Genomic DNA, 21,000 nt, shown 5'->3' on the forward strand with positions numbered 1-21,000 from the left:
AACCATGGCTCAAAAAAAAACTTTCAAAGACAACTAAAATAAGAAAAAAAGAAAAGTACCGTAATAATAATAGCCTGACCAATATGATCCATAACTGAATCAGCGAGAATTCTATGAAAAACAGCATCTTTTTCAACAACTAATATGACCTTGGCTCCTCCTGTTTGAATCTGAGAATATGAATCTACATCACTTGAGATCAAAATCCCTAAAAGTAAAATTAACAGCTGTACATAGGTGCAAAACAGCTGTATTTTCATGTGTTTAATGTCACAATTACAGTATAAACTTGTAAGATAAGATAAGATATTTATTTCAGAAAATGGCTATCACAAGCCCCGAAGGGCCGAATTCGCATTTCGGGGTCATATAATAAAAAAAAGACATAAATAGCTAACAACTAAAAAACTGGCTAAACAATGCCAATAACAACAATATCAGAAAGGCAAAGCCATTCATTAGTCTAACAAAAAGTGTCAAATGTAAGAAAGTTAAAAAGGCACAAATTAAAACAAAACCAAAAAAAAAAAAAAATTGAGATAAGAATTGAGGGAACGGAAGAGCCAAACGGACACCAGCATGAGTATCACCAGTAAAAAAAAAAAAAAAAAAAAAAAAAAAAAAAAAAAACTAGCTGTTTATTTGATCAGTAATGAAGGGGACAAAGGTTTTTTCATATCTGGAGGTTAAACAACGGATGGGGGACAAGATAGGGATGGGTCTAGATACAGTACGTGGCAGGCGGTGCCTGGATTGGGAGTGTCTCTTGGGAGAAATTTAGTCTGTGTACGTGTTTGTTAGGATATTTTTTGCGAAACACATGGCTAGCGTTCCTATTCCGTAACCAAAAGTATCCAGTTTGGCCTTTTTTAGAAGGAGTGAATAGGTTAGCGAAATTTCTTTAAAAAAAATTCTTATGGTTCTGTTTTAAATCGGTTCAACATTATATGATTCATCACGGGAGATACCAGGATGCCAAACTAGACAAGCATATTCAAGATGCGGGCGGACAAAGGAAGTATAAATCCTTAAAGAATGGGATGGGGGGGTGTTAAATTTATTCAAGAGCTTAAGGAGAGATATGGACGCATTAGCTCTACGGACAATATCTTTCACGTGGATATCCCACTTTAAATTAGAGGAAATTTTAACCCCAAGTAATTTAAAGGAAGACACAGATATATCTGGGAGTATAGGGTCAAGGAAGGCGGGAATAGATTTCAAGAAATTTATCGTAATTACATTTGATTTAGTGGAATTTACTTTCATATTTAGTTTCTTAGCTTCATCTGAAATGTGAGATAGAATTTCAAGGGGGTCACTTTTAATATTCCTGTGACATACTTCGAGGATCGTCAAGTCATCCACGTATTTCCACCTATGGGGGAAGTCCTTACCAATATCATTAATCATGACTAAAAATAAAAGTGGTCCCAATAAGGTTCCTTGAGGAATTCCACAATATATAGGGAGGGGGTTAGAGAAAATATTTTTGTATTTAACAACTTGGGATTTTCAAGCCATTAGCTTCGAGAGTTTAAATGCGTTACCATTACTTCCAAGCATATCAACAAGTAAGTAAACACAAGTTAAAGAACCTCTCCCCATGTGCTAAAAAACCTCTTATCCACTTTAAGACCTGAGACCAAAACAAATGGCAAATAGCCCAGCATATTCTCCATTCTAATCTCTCTTTCACAACTATTCTGCTTCTGCTTCCAGGAAAATTCTCAAAAAGGTTACATCATTTTTATAATTTCTTACCTTATCTTATATCTTTATTGTCTTTGCTAATGCCAGCAGTTTTTTTTTTTTAATTGGTTTCAAAATTTTTCTTTTGTTTTTATTTTCTACTTGAACTGGTTTAAGATTTTTTTTTTTTTAACTAGCACACTTTTAATAACTATTCCACAGAAACATTCAATAAATAAATTCTAAAACCATTAAATTCAAATTTTAATGCTATGTACAAGTTCCAGGTTTCACATTCAGATCACCGTCCTCGCGGATACACCTCGTATGTGAAAATTTCGGTCGAATCATTAAGGTTAATTTTCAAGCTCCAGAGAAAAATAAAAACCATGGAAATCTAGGAAGCACTATGAAAAAGAAATCAACAAAAAATAAAAGGAAATGTTAAAATATAATATTAAACATATCGAAAGATACGAGGGCTATTCAGAAACTAGGGAACATTTCCGTCTGACGCCACTAGACACGCGGCGATCACGTATGTTTTGCTGTGCGCGTGCTCGTAGCTTTAGTCGGCATCCAGCCGTAAGAACGAGAACATCTTTGCACTTCCCGTTTTCCCAATATTCCAATTTAAAATGTGCGCTGCAATTTCAAATCCCGCCAGTTGTGAAGTGCGGTCCGTAATACGGTTTTTGTTAGCAAAAAAACGATAGAAATTCATCAGCAACTGTGCGAAATGTATGGCAACGAAGTAATGAATGAAAGTTCAGTGCGAAAATGGTGTATTCGGTTTAAAAATGGCCGAACAAACGTGCATGATGAAGAGAGGAGTGGACGCCCGAACATTGTGACAGACAATCTTCTCGCCAAAGTTGATGAGAGGATTCGTGGGACTCATTCAAATGGGAGATTTTCCCACATCCGCCCTACAGTCCCGACTTAGCACCGAATGAAGATGATGAAGATGAAGAACTGGCTAGCGACACAGCGTTTTGATGACGACGACGAGCTCCAAGCGTGCGTCACTGAGTGGCTGAGATCGCAGGCGGCGGATTTCTATGATGAAGAAATTTCGAAGCCAGTCCACCACTACGATAATTGCCTTAATTTGTTTGGTGACCATGTAGAAAAGAGGCATTTTAGTCACTCTTTCAGATGTATATAATAAAATATTTTTCCTGTACCTAGTTTTTGTTTTATAACAAAACGTTCCCTACTTTCTGAATAGCCCTCGTATATAATTACACCAAAATCAGGACTTAGCCAATAATATCCAGGGCGTAACATTTACAAAATAAGAGAATTTATTATCAAAATACTGCTTACTAATAGATTATTGAATTATCAACGTTAGAATAATTGCACAAAGGTTTAACTAATGGAGGGGGAGGGGTATTTTGTATTTCAGCGGTAGAAACAAAGAACGTTCACACACTCAGATCCGTTATCAGATATACCTTGTTTTCCGCCAAATATGTACTTCGCTTCCCACTATGATCTTGGAATAGAAATCTAATATCTCTGAACCTTATTCTGCATTTGATGCAGCCATAATCACAAAAAAAACAGTTTCAGCCTTGATACCTCGTGTTATAAATTGAAGGTCCTTAATATTATTTTTCTTCATTTGTTAGAGTTATTATGGGTGTTTGAGTACTTCCCACAAACTCAGAGCATGGAGTAGCACGCTCCAACCTCTCCAAGATCCCATAGCGCAATGATGCACATGTCAAATATCAAATACATGCTGATTTGTTTTCCGACATCCACATAATTATTCACAAGGAGTTTGTAAACAACAAAGCCAACGGTAAATCAATACTTTCACATGGAGGTTGTTGAAAAACTTAAAAAGATCATTTATAGGAGATCAAACATGGTGTTGCATCACTACAATCACTATAAAATCACTATAAAACAACTAGGTGTTGCATCACTATAATCACTATAAGTTCACTATAAAACAGCTAGGTGTTGCATCACTAAATCACTATAAAATCACTATAGAACAACTAGGTGTTGCATCACTATAATCACTATAAAACAACTAGGTGTTGCATCACTATAATCACTATAAAATCACTATAAAACAACTAGGTGTTGCATCACTATAATGCTACTTGTCACAAAGTAATTTCAGTAACGAGTAAAAACATTCCTATGGCTACTCAATCTTTTTATTCGCCCGACTTGAGGGCTTATGACTTTTTTCTCTCCCCGAAGTTGAAAAATCACCTCAAGGCAACTCATTTGGGGACAGTCGAAAGCATTTGAAAGGCTATATACGACCAGTTGAAGACTATTCCAGTATCAAAGTTCCTGCACTGCTATGAGAAATGGAAGAACCGTCCCCAGCGCTGTGTCGCTTCAGAAGGAAGTTATTTTGAGAGTGAGAATATACAATTATAATTCTAGTTGAATAATCAAAATCTAAAAAATCAGTTTCATAACTAAATTTACAGGATACTACTACTACTACTAAAAACTCACTGCAGCACCAAGCCACCTGAGGTCAACACAGCAACGCAGGCTCCTTCTCCATCCCAATCTAATCAAAGCCTCCGTCATTACACCCTCCCAGGAAGTTATTTCCCTTAAACCTTTCCTCACAACATCCTCCAACCCCATTCGGGGACGACCTGCTTTTCGTTCTGCCCTAGACGGTTGGCCGACGAGGAGAATCTTTGGCAATCTGTCATCCTTCATCCGCAGAACGCGCCCAAGCCATCTCAACCTTTCTCTCGTTGTAGCTCTAGAAAGCAAAATTCAACCACATTTTTTATACATCTTACTATTTGAAATACGGCCAGTCAGTCAAGTGGAATCGCTCATTGATTGAACTTAAAAAATACATTTTTCTTTTGGTATTTTACCGAAAAACATTTCTATATCCTCATATTTTGAAATATACACTTTTTGGGGTCTTATTACATAAAAAAAAAAACAGAAAATCCTTGATCTTCCCCAACATTTTCGTAAATTGGCACCCGTGCATTCTTTAGATTGACATACCGACATTGCTATTAAGCGAATTTAGTATTGAAGTGTAACGCTAGAAAAGATTATGCATCTGATTCCACTTGCTAAATTATTGCAAATAAATCTAAATTGAAGTTAATTTTATTAATCAATTTTAATTAATTTCAAATGAATTTTCTGCTATTTAATTTTTAATTTACTTATTTATTAATATTTACTATTAATCATTTATTTACTATCAATTATTTACTATTAATCAATTATTTAATTTTAAAATTGATTTAGATTAAATAAAAAAAAACTAAATTCATTTTAATTTCTATAAATAATCTATGTCTAAAATTTAAATTCATCCATACCTTCCTTGGTATTTGAACAGTCTATAAGGTTTCCAGTACAATCAACATAACTAAGGTCTCCAGCAACAAGTCCTTTACTAGTGGCAACCACACTCAAGCAAATCCGAGGCACATTGATAATTCTGGCAATATCCTCAATCATTGAGTCCAAAACCCTTTGGGTCCCATAAAGCTCTTTGTGGTTGTAATAAAGGTCCCTAAAAAAAGTAATATTTAATTTTGGTACACATTGAAAAGCTTGAAAAAATAAGAGGAAAAATGATGATAGTGATGATATCTCTTACAACAGCAATATATATATATATATATATATATATATATAAATATATATATATATATATATATATATATATATATATATATATATATATATATATATATATATATATATATATATATATATATATATATATATATATATATATATATATATATATATATATATATATATATATATATATATATATATATATATATATATATATATATATATATATATATATATATATATATATATATATATATATATATATATATTGCTGTTGTAAGAGATAATTGCTGTTATTCCATTATTTCTAGTCTTAAATTAATTTTTCATGTAAGTTACAAGATCTTTTCTTTTTTTGTTTTTTGTTACCATTTTCATGGAGCTTATTATGTTTTCATTTTTGCCATTGAAAATAGGGTTTCAAGAATGCTTCCAAATATCCGAATGTTCTAGTGTGTAATTTATCACTATTATCAATAAAAACATAAGTTTTTTTTTCAGATTTTATCGATTTTTAGAATGGATAGAGTATAGCCTTAGAAAAACATGAATTATAAATAAGTTTTATAATTTTAATCAAACATAAACCTTTAGTTACTTTATTAAGTTTTTCAAAAATGTATTTTTGTAATAGAAATTGAAACTTCAAAATATTTCAATAATTTTTACATTACAATACGAAAAAATATATCAAATAGTTTTCATACCCTAGCATCCATGGTAAATCAGACACTGCCCTCAGGATTAAAACTACCATAACCAAACATAACTCATTTCGAAATAGGAGAAACTACGCGCTTGGGAACGGGGTCTGTTTCCTATTCAATCTTGTATGTGCAGCTGTAATATTAAAGAGCCTAGTATACATAACAAGAAGGAGGAGTAAACCCCCCCCCCCGTGTGTAAGTATAATATGAATCAAGATTATAGCCAACTTGTTGAAGTTTATAAATACATTCCTGAGTAGGAGATGATTGTAGTTAACTCAAATGTCATAGACGCTCTGCTCATGATTTTATTGTTCGTCTAAAAAAAAACTGTCGGAAATATTGGATAAAAATGTTGCAAAGGCGAAGAAACATAAATATCTCTTAAATTTCAAAATCAAAAACAATAATAGTCTCATAAATTAAGTTTCAAAAATAATATTAATAATACTATTAATAGTTACCTTTTCGTAACAGATTTGTCATTTCGAAGGAATTCCAAGATCTGTGGTAAAAGTTTCAATAGAATTTGAACTCGTTTTTGTTTAGCCTCCGAGGTAAGGCCTCCTACAAAACAGCGTTTCTTTACATCTGATGAAACTTGAAGTCCAGTGCTGAAAAACAATAATCAATCAAAAACAAAACAAAAAAAAACAAAGGGACTTCGAAAACATGCCCTTGAAGAAATAATCATTTCAACTTTTAAAGCCAAGTCCTTCAAAATCGCTGAAATATCGCAAGGAACTTAAAATACTCTTATGCTGATGACTTTTGAAGGCTGAACTTAAAGTATATAGATCTTGCATCCTTGGAATCAGATTTAAAAGCACAGAATACTTATGAGGTATATGTATGTTACTGTGAATGTCCGAAATAAGTTTTTCTCTCCTTGGATTTAGTCACCGTTGCCAGTCAACTTTTTCAGTGTTATGCAAGGTATGACGGTGACAGGTAAGACTAGGTTTTTAACCTATTTCTAAGATTTACAACCTAATTTAACCTAACCCAACCTAATGTAACGTAACCTAACTTTTACCATCAAAGCTTACGTAAGACTAAAAAAGCTGACTCGAAAAGGTAATTGAATCAAAGCAGAGAAAAAGGAATTTTGGGCATTCACCAGTGAATGTCAACATCAACCAGATTACCAAACTGTTTACCAACAGATTACCAACAGATAACCATATTACCAAACAGATTACCAACAGTAACATGTACACGTAATAAACGCAGACTCCTGCTTTTAGTTTTAGTTTCCATTGGCAATGGTTCCTCCTTATTTACCATCCATTGCAGTAAACTGTTTAATGCCTAATAGGAGGTTCATCTGAAAAGAGGTTCCTCCTTATTTACCATCCATTGCAGTAAACTGTTTAATGCCTAATAGGAGGTTCATCTGAAAAGAGGTTCCTCCTTATTTACCATCCATTGCAGTAAACTTTTTAATGCCTAATAGGAGGTTCATCTGAAAAGAGGTTCCTCCTTATTTACCATCCATTGCAGTAAACTGTTTAATGCCTAATAGGAGGTTCATCTGAAAAGAGGTTCATCCTTATTTACAATCCATTGAAGTAAACTGTTTAATGCATAATAGGAGGTTCATCTGAAAAGAGGTTCCTCCTTATATACCATCCATTGCAGTAAACTGTTTAATGCCTAATAGGAGGTTCATCTGAAAAGAGGTTCCTCCTTATTTACCATCCATTGCAGTAAACTGTTTAATGCCTAATAGGAGGTTCATCTGAAAAGAGGTTCCTCCTTATTTACCATCCATTGCAGTAAACTGTTTAATGCCTAATAGGAGGTTCATCTGAAAAGAGGTAGAATAAGTTGTTCTAAATCTTCCTTGAGATTGACCTGAAAAACTGATTGATCAGAACTTTATTAACAACTGAATTTTCATAATAACTTGAAATATTAAAAAGACCTGTTCAGATTAGCGAAAGCTACTTCTGAAAATATAATAATATTGTTAATACCTGAAGATATTTCAAAGGAGGGCACATCTTCAAAGAAAAGGAGGGCATTTGGTATTTCTGGCATTCCTGAGAGGCTAATTTTTATAATAAAAAGATGGCAACCAACAAATTTAATTGTGTACAAGTAATAAGTACAATAAGTACAATAATAAGTAATAAGTAATATGTAATAAGTAATAAGTACAATAAGTACAATAATAAGTAATAAGTAATATGTAATAAGTAATAAGCAAGTAATAAGTAATAAGTACAAGTTAATTGAACACCAACAAATGAACAACTGCCTTTCTTTTCAACAAAGTTTCAAATAAATGGTTGATCAGACCAACCATTATACAAAAATCTAAAACAAACAAGGCCTTATCCAGGTGGGGGGGGGGTCAACCCCCTCCCTTCTCTAACAAAAATTTTGTCCGATTCGCATAATCATAACAAAAATGGATATAAAAAAATTTAATATTAAAAAAAAATTGGTAATCCCCCCCCCCTTCTTAAAAAAAAATCCTGGATACATTCTTGAAAAGAAGGGGAAAATATGAGTGAAGAGTGGAAAAATCATAACTTTCTTAATATTCAGAGTACCAAACTGTTCAAAGTCGGCACAAATCAGCTAAATAATATCCAAAACTTTTATTTGAAATAATTTTTGACCAGAGAAAAAAAATATCTAAATAGATTTCATTTGGGAAACCAAAATGATATCTATTTGTCAGACCATCAAACATACATTGTTGACAGGGCGTAGTTAGTTTGTTTTACATGGATACCATTTCTAAATATCCAAAAACAAAAAGTGCTTATTCTAATAAGCAAAATGCTAAACATCTTATTTTAAAACGTATGATCTTACTGCTATTTAGTGTTTTGTCGGGGAATTATGGTTGTATAAGTATTTTGCATTGGTTAAATTAAAAAAGGAGGTCAAATCCGATTTTGTTCGTAAAAGGAGGGAGGAGAGAGATTAAAAGGAGGATAAATGGTAACCCTGAGCTAAATTAGGGAAGTAAGCGGGGGGAGGAGGGATTTGATTGAAGTCCAGCTCCCCCTCTGAAATGTAAATTTTTCCGAATTTCTTGGTGCCTCTTGTTTACATTATTAACAATCCCCCCCCCCCAAGAAAAAAATTCCTGCACACGCAGCTGAGCAAAAACAGAGCTATCAACAATATCAGCTCTAATTTTGAAAGCTTTTTTCTAGTTTCCTTTTAAACTAATATTTAAGTCTTTCAACAGCCTACCTGGTTTCTTTAACAGCAAAGAATAATGACGCAACAGTGCGAGAAAATGATAAAATAGAAATTTGCAGAATTGCCAGAGCAGAAATACTTAGTAGAAGTAGAAAACCACGAAACAAGTTTAAATTTATTTAACTAAAATTTGGATTTCAATTAAATGACTTAGTTTATTTGGATCAACCCTAAAATTTTCTTAAAGTGATCTATATACGACAATACAAGGTATAAATAAAAAAAAATTGACAATCAAAATCCGAGATGGGCAAAATTTGCATTTCCGAGTAAGAATAATAATTTTAAAATGTAACATGTCAAAAATTGAGAAGAATGGTAAAACAATTTGATATAGAGACATACATGCAGATTCTTGACACTGTCATACATACAGATTTTTTTGCTATTCAACTAATTTTCATTTGTTATAAATTATTTAGTTCTAGGTTAATATAGCCTACAGAAAGTAAGCTAGTTACAGAAACGTGCGCAAATAAATAAGCAGTATCCTTTCGAAAAAAGTGATAAAAGGCATATTCTGCCCAATCTATAGCAGAACTATAAAAAGAGATATGAAAAAATAACTGCAACTAATGTTTGTTTTCATATTTTTATGAGTTTTTAACTTTCTAGTGTTTTTCAATTTTATTATTATTAACTCAGAATTTTTTTTTTAAATTCAAAAAACAAATTCAGAATTTTTTTCAAAAAAAAACTTCAAAATAAATGAAATTTTTTTCAGAATTTGGACTTCGTCCCTTATCAGTTCCTTCGCTTGACATGAACAAGATATAAAGCTTATGTTCCCTGTATAATTTTTGGTGTCCTATTTTTCTGCTCTCTTACAGATTATAATATATCAACGAAATACAATAATTTTGCTATCCTTCCATAGCTGAGATTCAGTTACCGAAATCTACCATTTACCGGAAAATATTTTTGAAATTCGGTGTACATAGTTTCTTAGATGGAAAAGTTTCTTAGATGGAATACTCTTAGGAAATTTTTTGAAAAGGACAATTATTTTAAGCAAATTTAGATCCTTCTCCAATAAAAAGTTTATGTAATATAAAAATTCTGGCTTGGTGAATGGATAGATCTTAGACTAATAAATACAATGATGTGAGTGTATTGTCTTTTTGGTGTAAGTTATAGCTGTAAGATTGTTGCAAATCATTTTTCAGTTAACATATCAATTAAGAATCAATAAAGAGATAATTAATATTTGCATTCAGGATTTTACATTTAAATTCACGATTTTACTCGGCAGTGCTAGATGGAGTCTTTTTTCACAATTGACTAGAGCTTCTTTGCTTTAATTCCATTCACAAGAAAAGTTAGCTAGCACCAGATCCATTCACAGTAGTACTCAGTTCATTAAATTCACAATTTTACGCGGCAGTGCTAGATGGCGTTTGTTTAGAAATTGAATAGAGCTTCCTTACTTTAGTTCCATTCAAAAAATAAAAGTTAGCTAGCACCAGATCCATTCACAGTAGCACTCAGTTCATTAAATTCACAATTTTACTCGGCTGTACTAGATGGCGTTTTTTCAGAAATTGACTAGAGCTTCCTTGCTTTAATTCTATTCACAATAAAAGTTAGCCAGCACCAGATCCATTCACAGTAGTACTCAGTTCATTAAATTCACAATTTTACTCGGCAGTGCTAGATGGCGTTTGTTTACAAATTGAATAGAGCTTCCTTACTTTAGTTCCATTCACAATAAAAGTTAGCTAGCACCAGATCCATTCACAGTAGTACTCAGTTCATTAAATTCACAGTTTTACTCGGCAGTGCTAGATGGCGTTTTTTTCAGAAATTGACTAGAGCTTCTTTGCTTTAATTCCATTCACAACGAAAGTTAGCTAGCACCAGATCCATTCACAGTAGTACTCAGTTCATTAAATTCATAATTTTACTCGGCAGTGCTAGATGGCGTTTTTTAGAAATTGACTAGAGCTTCTTTACTTTAGTTCCATTCAAAAAATAAAAGTTAGCTAGCACCAGATCCATTCACAGTAGCACTCAGTTCATTAAATTCACAATTTTACTCGGCTGTACTAGATGGCGTTTTTTCAGAAATTGACTAGAGCTTCCTTGCTTTAATTCTATTCACAATAAAAGTTAGCCAGCACCAGATCCATTCACAGTAGTACTCAGTTCATTAAATTCACAATTTTACTCGGCAGTGCTAGATGGCGTTTGTTTACAAATTGAATAGAGCTTCCTTACTTTAGTTCCATTCACAATAAAAGTTAGCTAGCACCAGATCCATTCACAGTAGCACTCAGTTCATTAAATTCACAATTTTACTCGGTAGTACAAGATGGCGTTTTTTTCAGAAATTGACTAGAGCTTCATTGCTTTAATTCCATTCACAAGAAAAGTTAGCTAGCACCAGATCCATTCACAGTAGTACTCAGTTCATTAAATTCACAATTTTACGCGGCAGTGCTAGATGGCGTTTGTTTAGAAATTGAATAGAGCTTCCTTACTTTAGTTCCATTCACAATAAAAGTTACCTAGCACCAGATCCATTCACAGTAGTACTCAGTTCATTAAATTCACAATTTTACGCGGCAGTGCTAGATGGCGTTTGTTTAGAAATTGAATAGAGCTTCCTTACTTTAGTTCCATTCACAATAAAAGTTAGCTAGCACCAGATCCATTCACAGTAGCACTCAGTTCATTAAATTCACAATTTTACTCGGCAGTACAAGATGGCGTTTTTTTTTCAGAAATTGACTAGAGCTTCTTTGCTTTAATTCCATTCACAAGAAAAGTTAGCTAGCACCAGATCCATTCACAGTAGTACTCAGCTCATTAAATTCATAATTTTACGCGGCAGTTCTAGATGTCGTTTGTTTAGAAATTGAATAGAGCTTCCTTACTTTAGTTCCATTCACAATAAAAGTTAGCTAGCACCAGATCCATTCACAGTAGCACTCAGTTCATTAAATTCACAATTTTACTCTGCAGTACTAGATGGAGTTTTTTTCAGAAATTGACTAGAGCTTCTTTGCTTTAATTCCATTCACAAGAAAAGTTAGCTAGCACCAGATCCATTCACAGTAGTACTCAGTTCATTAAATTCACAATTTTACTCGGCAGTACAAGATGGCGTTTTTTTCCGAAATTGACTAGAGCTTCTTTGCTTTAATTCCATTCACAAGAAAAGTTAGCTAGCACCAGATCCATTCACAGTAGTACTCAGTTCATTAAATTCACAATTTTACTCGGCAGTGCTAGATGGCGTTTGTTTAGAAATTGAATAGAGCTTCCTTACTTTAGTTCCATTCACAATAAAAGGTAGCTAGCACCAGATCCATTCACAGTAGCACTCAGTTCATTAAATTCAAAATTTTACTCGGCAGTACAAGATGGCGTTTTTTTCAGAATTTGACTAGAGCTTCCTTGCTTTAGTTCCATTCACATTAAAAGTTAGCTAGCACCAGATCCATTCACAGTAGTACTCAGTTCATTAAATTCACAATTTTACGCGGCAGTGCTAGATGGCGTTTGTTTAGAATTTGAATAGAGCTTCCTTTCTTTAGTTCCATTCACAATAAAAGTTAGCTAGCACCAGATCCATTCACAGTAGAACTCAGTTCATTAAATTCACAATTTTACTCTGCAGTACTAGATGGCGTTTTTTTCAGAAATTGACTAGAGCTTCTTTGCTTTAATTCCATTCACAAGAAAAGTTAGCTAGCACCAGATCCATTCACAGTAGTACTCAGTTCATTAAATTCACAATTTTACTCGGCAGTGCTAGATGGCGTGTGTTTAGAAATTGAATATAGCTTCCTTACTTTAGTTCCATTCACAATAAAAGTTAGCTAGCACCAGATCCATTCACAGTAGCACTCAGTTCATTAAATTCACAATTTTACTCGGCAGTACAAGATGGCGTTTTTTTCAGAAATTGACTAGAGCTTCATTGCTTTAGTTCCATTCACAATAAAAGTTAGCTAGCACCAGATCCATTCACAGTAGTACTCAGTTCATTAAATTCACAATTTTACGCGGCAGTGCTAGATGGCGTTTGTTTAGAAATTGAATAGAGCTTCCTTACTTTAGTTCCATTCACAATAAAAGTTAGCTAGCACCAGATCCATTCACAGTAGCACTCAGTTCATTAAATTCACAATTTTACTCTTCAGTACTAGATGGCGTTTTTTTCAGAAATTGACTAGAGCTTCTTTGCTTTAATTCCATTCACAATAAAAGTTAGCTAGCACCAGATCCATTCACAGTAGTACTCAGTTCATTAAATTCACAATTTTACTCGGCAGTACAAGATGGCGTTTTTTTCCGAAATTGACTAGAGCTTCTTTGCTTTAATTCCATTCACAAGAAAAGTTAGCTAGCACCAGATCCATTCACAGTAGTACTCAGTTCATTAAATTCACAATTTTACTCGGCAGTGCTAGATGGCGTTTGTTTACAAATTGAATAGAGCTTCCTTACTTTAGTTCCATTCACAATAAAAGTTAGCTAGCACCAGATCCATTCACAGTAGTACTCAGTTCATTAAATTCACAATTTTACTCTGCAGCACTAGATGGCGTTTTTTTCAGAAATTGACTAGAGCTTCCTTGCTTTAGTTCCATTCACAATAAAAGTTAGCAAGCACCAGATCCATTCACAGTAGTACTCAGTTCATTTTTGGAGCATGCTTGAGACAGCACCAAGATCAATTTATTTGAAGGTTTCTGAAATCTAGCTAATACTGGCCAATCAGAGCTACATTATCAATCCTAAACTGCATGGAACTTAACAATATGGTGAGCATTTTCCATTTTAGTTAGTATTAACAAGCCAGTCAGATAAACACTATTATGAACGGGTCTGACGTTAGCTGAATCTCTGCGTTCCGTAAATCTTAGCATTGACCTCATTTTGAATGGGCCTTAGGCAAGTCTGTGATGCTAAGTGATGAATAAACTGTTGCAATTTTGATCAGACCTATGTTTGGTTTTTTCTCGAATATATGCAGTAATGCTAATATATATAATATTTGTGTATGATTTAGTCGAAACCTAGAGCTAGCTAGAGCCTGCAATAAAGTCAATTTATTCTAACTTTTTTTTTTAAATTAGCTTAAGGCACCCAACCAGGGAGCTTCATTATATATCACTGACTTTGAAGAAAAAAAAACTGTACAGGAATTCCATACAAAAAGTAGAACGTTTTATATTTTAACTTACCAACTAGATAAAAAAACAATATGATTAATTTTGATGATCGATAACATTTTGACGTTTTCTAAATCTCAGGATAACCCCTGTGATGTTAAGTAAATCTTAGCCGTGGCTAAATCCCATAGTGAATCAGCCTTTATCAGTTCTCGAGATTCTTTGACATAAACAAAAATAATTTACAAATAGATAATCCCAACGGGCTAAGTACCGTTAGAACCACTGAGTCACTGTTTCCACATGCCTGTAAAATGCACTTTGCGGAAATTCGGAGAAAATCCCAAATTTTCAGGAGAAGGGGAAAACTAATTTTAGGACTCGATTGGTAATGAATATAAATATTGCCAGGGGAAAAAATATCAGTCAATTTAAACCATAATTATAAAATTGTGCAAGATAAAGATGTGTAATTATATAAGGTAAGGACGATCTGTAAGAGATATATGTGCAAGTACTTTTTAGAATTAAACTAAAACAGGGGTCGTTATAGCTTTAGCTTTACGTTTTTGCCTAAATCTCGAGGGTTTTTCTGTTTGCACTATTCCATGTTGCTTGTAAAAACTACACATGAAATAACCTTAGCGAAATTTTGCCAAATATTTCACATAAAAAGAGTACAAACATGCAAGGTGTTCATGAGTAAAATGTCCATAATTTCAAATATGCCCATATTTAAACACGGCGGCATGGTTGAAATTTTCCACCCCCTCCTATAATTGGGCTAAGTAGTCCTCAGAATTTTTGCTTCAGAAATCGTGAAGCTTAAGTCACTTTTTGATGGCTCCTGGCTCACTCGCCCCACTTCCCTGGAAAAATAAACTTAAACTTAATTATCGTCCAATCTCAATTCTTCCTGTTACAGCCAAAGTACTCGAGATAATTATCTTCAGACGTCTGTCTCCCTTTCTGTTTGGCAGTCAGCGCTCCATTTCCTTGATTTCTCCTCACCAATATGGCTTTCGGCGGAAATGTTCCACTCTTCATACTCTAATTGATGCCACACACTTCATACGCTCACAACTTGACCCTTAAAAACTGCACTGGGCTTATTTGTGGATTTCTCTAAGGTCTTTGAGACGGTCGATCATAGTATTTTAATAAATAAATTAAATAATTATGGAATTCGTGGTGTTCCCCTCTCTTGGTTTGACTCTCATCTATCAGGAATGGTACAGAGTGTGAGCCTAAGTGGAGTATCTTCTCAGCCCTAACCTGTTCAGAGGGTAGTCCCGCAAGGCTCCGTTCTAGGTCCGATTTTATTTCTCCTATATATCAATGGTATCTTGGATCTGAGCCCTTCAGTGTATCCAGTACTATTTGCTGATTACAGCAACTTCTTCATCACTGGCACCAATTTACCATCGGCAACAACTTCTGCCCAAGTCCTTCTGAACAGAGTCCAGGCGTGGTGCCTTACGAATAACATGACCATTAATAGCAAAAGAAGTCAATTAGTATTACTTAGAACCCCCTACAACAAACACGTAATCCAACCTACTCTTGGTCTCAAGTACTCCTCCGACATCCTCCCACAAGTGGAGGTTGCCAAGTTTCTTGGTGTGTTTATTGACTCATGTTTGTCATTCTCTAATCATATTTCTTCAATCACAGCAATAATTTTGAGACAAGTAGCTATGATTAACCGTGTGAATTATTTTCTTCCTCCTGACATCCTAGTTACCCTCTATTATTCCTTTATTTTTCATTACTTTTCTTACTACGGATCAGTTTGAGGGAGTGCAAATCGCTTCTTCGCTAAAAAACTAAAACTTGCCCAAAACCGTGCCATTGAAGCAGTTTTTCGGCTTCCCCATCTATATCCAATCCATAATCTGTACTCAGATTTTGGTATAGCTCCACTAGACCAAATCATAAAAAAATTAAACTTATCGCTTGCTTACTCAGCTTTTCACAACAATCTTCTTCCTCAGCTACTAACCTATTATAATATTAATAATTCGGAAGCCCACGATCTCCGTTCATCCAATAGAGCCTTTATAATCCCTAAATGTGTTTCTAGTGCTGCCCAGCCATCTCCCATTTACAAATCCATTGTTCAATGGAACAAAATACTGTCCAGTGTTGAGCTAGCCACAAGTTTCCGCACGCTGTACAATAATGTAACAAAACTTGACAATATAATTTGATCTTTCAACTCTTAACCAATTTGCTTTAACTACCCATGTTTTATTCTTCTCTCTTTTTTCTTTTTTTTGTCCGATTTCAGTGTTACTTTATTTTTTTTTTGTGTGCGTATTATGGTCCTTAATAAGTTCTCTTCTAGGATCTTTATTGTTATTGTTATGTGTTATTTTTATTTGAATAAAATGAATTGAACTTCATCCCAGTAAAATTAGAGGGAAGGATTTTGCTTAAATCCATTCAAATGGGAAAAAAATCCATTTTTCAGCCACTATCTTTAAATTTTCCAGAAGGAACTAAAGAAACACGATAGTAGAGGGGCGAGGGGGGGGGGGTGTGCTGGAAATAATTTCGAATATGTGAGTTTTTTAGCTATAGAATTTTGTAGCTTCGAAGAATTAAATATCTATCAATCTATGATGCGTATTTGGTCACTTCAAGATACCTGGATATTCTAATTAAATATCTTTGAACACCCATTGTCCTTCACAAAAGACATGCTACCGCTCTCATAAAATCTGTTAACCACCCCTCTTCCATGGTGTGGGCACGTTAGACCTATGTCTGAAATGGGTCCACTCCTAATGGAGACAGTTATAATATAACGAAAAGGAAGATAACTAAACTGTGATTCAAGGACAAAGTTCTCCTTAACCTAACGTTATATAATCGGTAGACAGTATGACTCAGTAACAACCGACAATCCCTGCTCTGAAACAGGTGATCTTATTACTTGAATCGCATACGGCTTTCGGAAGGGTTTTACACACTGTGAGTTGCTTTCTGATAAACAAACAGTGCATGCGGTTTTGTTTTTATGCCTAAAGGCAAGCAAGTTTTGCATACAGTTCAAACAGATTGAAGGTTGTCAATAGCTCTGTGCACTGACAGGTCAGATCTTTGTTCACCTGTTAAAAAAAATGTTAGCCACTTTTATAATTAAACTTATAATTAGATTTACAATTATATTAACTATAATTATATTAAACTTTATTATTAAATTTATAATTATACTCTAACCGGGTTGCAGCAGTAGCTAGCAACCTAGTAAGAGACGATCATGCACCATACTAAGAAATACAATAGCACGTAGCTCCTAAAAATAGAGTCAAATCAAAGCACAAAGTATACTATTAGAATTGCCTTGTCCAAAATCCCTTTGTAGGAAACTTACAGCTCCTTGGATTGAATAATGAGGAAAATCTATTGGCTTGAAAAATAATTAAAAAAAAGAAGAAATGTAAAACTTCAATGCACTTCCAAATAATTCTAAATAATAGCATACCTTTGGCAGAAGACAAAGCTTTCAAAAGCTTTATCTTTGAACAAGTAAACAATGCCATCTCCTGAAGACTGGATAAACTTGATCCGATCCAACAAAAGACTCAGACGATTGATAACATCTCTGTAAGGAACGATATAAATTTATAAGATATTTATTCTAACGATATAAATTTTATAAGATATATAGGACATGTAAGAGATATATTAGAGATAAATCAGATTTCAAACTTAAAACAAAGATTTTTTGATCTTAGAGTTAATACAGGTATTCAAATTCATTTTTAACAACATTCTACTGAAAAATATTACTACAAACAAATCAGCTACACTCTTGAGCTTTAAACTACATTAAGGATATAACATAAACATTAACAGTAACCAAATTAAAGTGGGTAGACATTCTTTTTAAAAAAAAAACAAGTACTTTATGATAAATAATTTATGATAAATAAATTATGATAATTTCTGACAAGTAATTTATGATAAATACATAACAAGACTAATTAAATATAGTGCCGATAAGTAAAGTCCAAGCTAGAATAGAAAAAATTATTATGAAGCGTACTGACTAACTAAATAGATAGATTTCCAGATTATTCTCAAAAAGACAAAAAGCCATCTATAATTCCTTGGAAAGGGGAAAGGACAAAAGATGAAATAATTTTATTTTTAAGTCGCCATTTTCAAAGAAGGAGGACGTGGTTTTTGGACCAATTTCATGGCCCAATTGTGAAGGTATGCTGTCCATCACCCACATCTATTTATAGGCATAATGTAGGTTATACCATCAAAAACTGCCAATGTATATAGGATAACTGGCTTATGATTAAGTACCATCCTTTCCTAAAGGCTTACTGTATAGACATAGCTGCATACAGATCTGACCTATGGGGCAAGAATTTGAAGATTATTCTTAGGGGGAATGGGAGGTTCTAAACACAAGAAAGGGCGATTCTAGGCCATGATTTGTCAGTCTCTTTCTTGGGAGGAGGGGGATACTCCATATTTGTCTTGGAGAAGAGCCTTTTTCGCCTGCGTACATATATATTTGGAAAGAATCCTAATTTTCTTTTTTTTTGGCTTTCTTAATTTCAGCGAACGTGACCGAAACATTGACAATCAAAATTGAACTGGTTTAATGAGTTAAAGAGAAGAGAAAGGAAACTGGAGTAGTTTCCAATTTAATTCAAACAGTTTTATTAACATAAACAAAATTGAAATGTGACATCAATTTGAAAAGCAACTGGTTGGACATCATAAAATAGAAAAAGAGGGGGTAATAACAGCAATAAGAAATAAGATAAAAAAAAACAAAAAAGGCACACAGGGAAAACACTAAAAATATAGAAAAAACAAATATAAATCAAAAGGAAAAAAAAGAAATCATTATAGGAGAAAAATCCTTCCCTCTAACCTATAACATTACCTAATTTCTGAAAAAAAGAAATTTTTAAATAGGATCTTTAAGTTGTGGCTCTTCAGCTTGACAAACGGAATCTAGAAAATAATTCCAAACTGATGGTTTGGATAATTCTAAATTGCACTTTAAGTTGTAGTTACTTCAAATTTAATGTGAATCAACTGCGAGCCTGGAAAGGTTTGTTAACTAACACTTTAACACTCATTAATTCTCATAAATTTGACACAAGAAGAGAAAAACTACAGGTGTTCTTGCCAGTTGCCAGGAGACAACAGCACAAAAAAATCAGAATAAAATCAAACAATTAAGAAATAAGAGATGCAAAAATAGAAATTTGCCGTTTTTGGTTATATTGAGACCAATAAAAAGGGTAAGGAGATGGCCAGAGAGGATTTCCACCGAGAATTATCCAAAATAACCTGCCTCCCGGAAACCCTTTGATCTAAAAATACACTTCTACATGTTTAACGCATGTGTCTGGCTGGTCACATGATTGTCATATAAAATTCTTTAGCTTACACAAATTTCAACAGAATCATCATCAACTTCGATAGTCAGACAACTAGCTGTAAGAAAACAAGGGTAGACTCAAATTAAAAATGCAAAGGTAGTCTTTTTCTTTGATAGCCAAACTAATAAGAACCCTTTTTACTCTGGCAAGACAAAAGAGGATTTTAAGGTCACTAAAGGACTGAGGCAGTAATATTCCAAAAGAGATATCAGGAGATAGAGGATTTGAAAAAAAGATATCGATGTCCTGCCCTATTTGAAGAAAGATGGATTACTCTAGTTTCTAGCGCGATTGGTTAAGAGTATTACCTCCATCAGATTCTTTCTTGTTTTTCAGCCTTGTTCCCTGGGAACTACTCTGAAAGTACAAATACAGAAAATTAAGGATTTGGCATCTTACCAGATCAGCAAAACCTGAAGAGTCTGGCCAATTTTTGTATAAGAATCTGTTTTTTAATAATAGTAATAAAAAAATATTAATTCCATTACAATATGTTTGAACCTCTTGATCTTGAGTGTTTTCTGTGATTTGCTCTCTTGACTTTATTCATCGAAATTAAAGAACCTTGTCTGTGAGGTCACATGTTTTTTTTCTTTTTTTACATTGAAATAATACTAACTTACACCCCAACTCCACAAATACACTTTTAAGCCTTAATTTTTTTTCAAATTTTGTCTGTGTTGGTATTTATAGAATACAGAAGAATACATAATCTGATAAACTTGCAATAAGAGATATTGTGGCTTTCTGGTGAAAATCAGTAACACTAACAAAAAATCAAAGCAGACTTTGTTGATTATTGCCCATATATTGCCCATATTATTGCCCATATAACAAAATTTTTAGAGTAATCTACCAGCTGCCACAATAGATCCTGCGATTAGTGAATTAGGACACAGAAAGGTCTGTAGTTTCAAGAATATTGTGGTGTTAACACTGAAAATAGCAACAATGTGAATCTAACTAAACTTAATATTGAGTTTCCAAACCTGGAAAAGGGATTTTATCATTCCTGTATATTTTAAGTTATTAGCAATAAACATACAAATTGCAACACAGGGAGTATGGCAGTGCACAAAAAACCTCTGAGGGCAGTAGAGTAGATACAGTGGTAATGCATATAAATAGCAGCAAAGTGATAATAATAACAGTAATGAGACGAAAGAGGGGCTAAAGAGATTACTGACATTAGTAATAGCAGCAAGTAATGAAAACAGGATAGAT

General features: G+C 33.5%; 1 protein-coding gene across 2 annotated transcripts in view; it reads right to left on the bottom strand.

The window, feature by feature from the left end:
• Positions 1 to 21,000, bottom strand: part of mei-W68 (meiotic W68) — a 76,718-nt gene that overhangs the window by 45,566 nt on the left and 10,152 nt on the right. For both annotated transcript variants that reach the window (XM_089088709.1, XM_089088710.1), the window contains exons 2-5: positions 17,847 to 17,966; positions 6,473 to 6,622; positions 5,034 to 5,230; positions 60 to 208 (exon numbers count right to left, since the gene is read on the bottom strand). In XM_089088709.1, the coding sequence (XP_088944835.1) occupies positions 60 to 208; positions 5,034 to 5,230; positions 6,473 to 6,622; positions 17,847 to 17,966 (616 nt within the window). The remainder of the gene's footprint in view (positions 1 to 59; positions 209 to 5,033; positions 5,231 to 6,472; positions 6,623 to 17,846; positions 17,967 to 21,000) is intronic.

Source organism: Artemia sp. Qi Xiang Cuo, chromosome 5, assembly GCF_049724085.1.
Source record: "Artemia sp. Qi Xiang Cuo chromosome 5, ASM4972408v1, whole genome shotgun sequence".
NCBI classification, from domain to species: Eukaryota; Metazoa; Arthropoda; class Branchiopoda; order Anostraca; family Artemiidae; genus Artemia; species Artemia sp. Qi Xiang Cuo.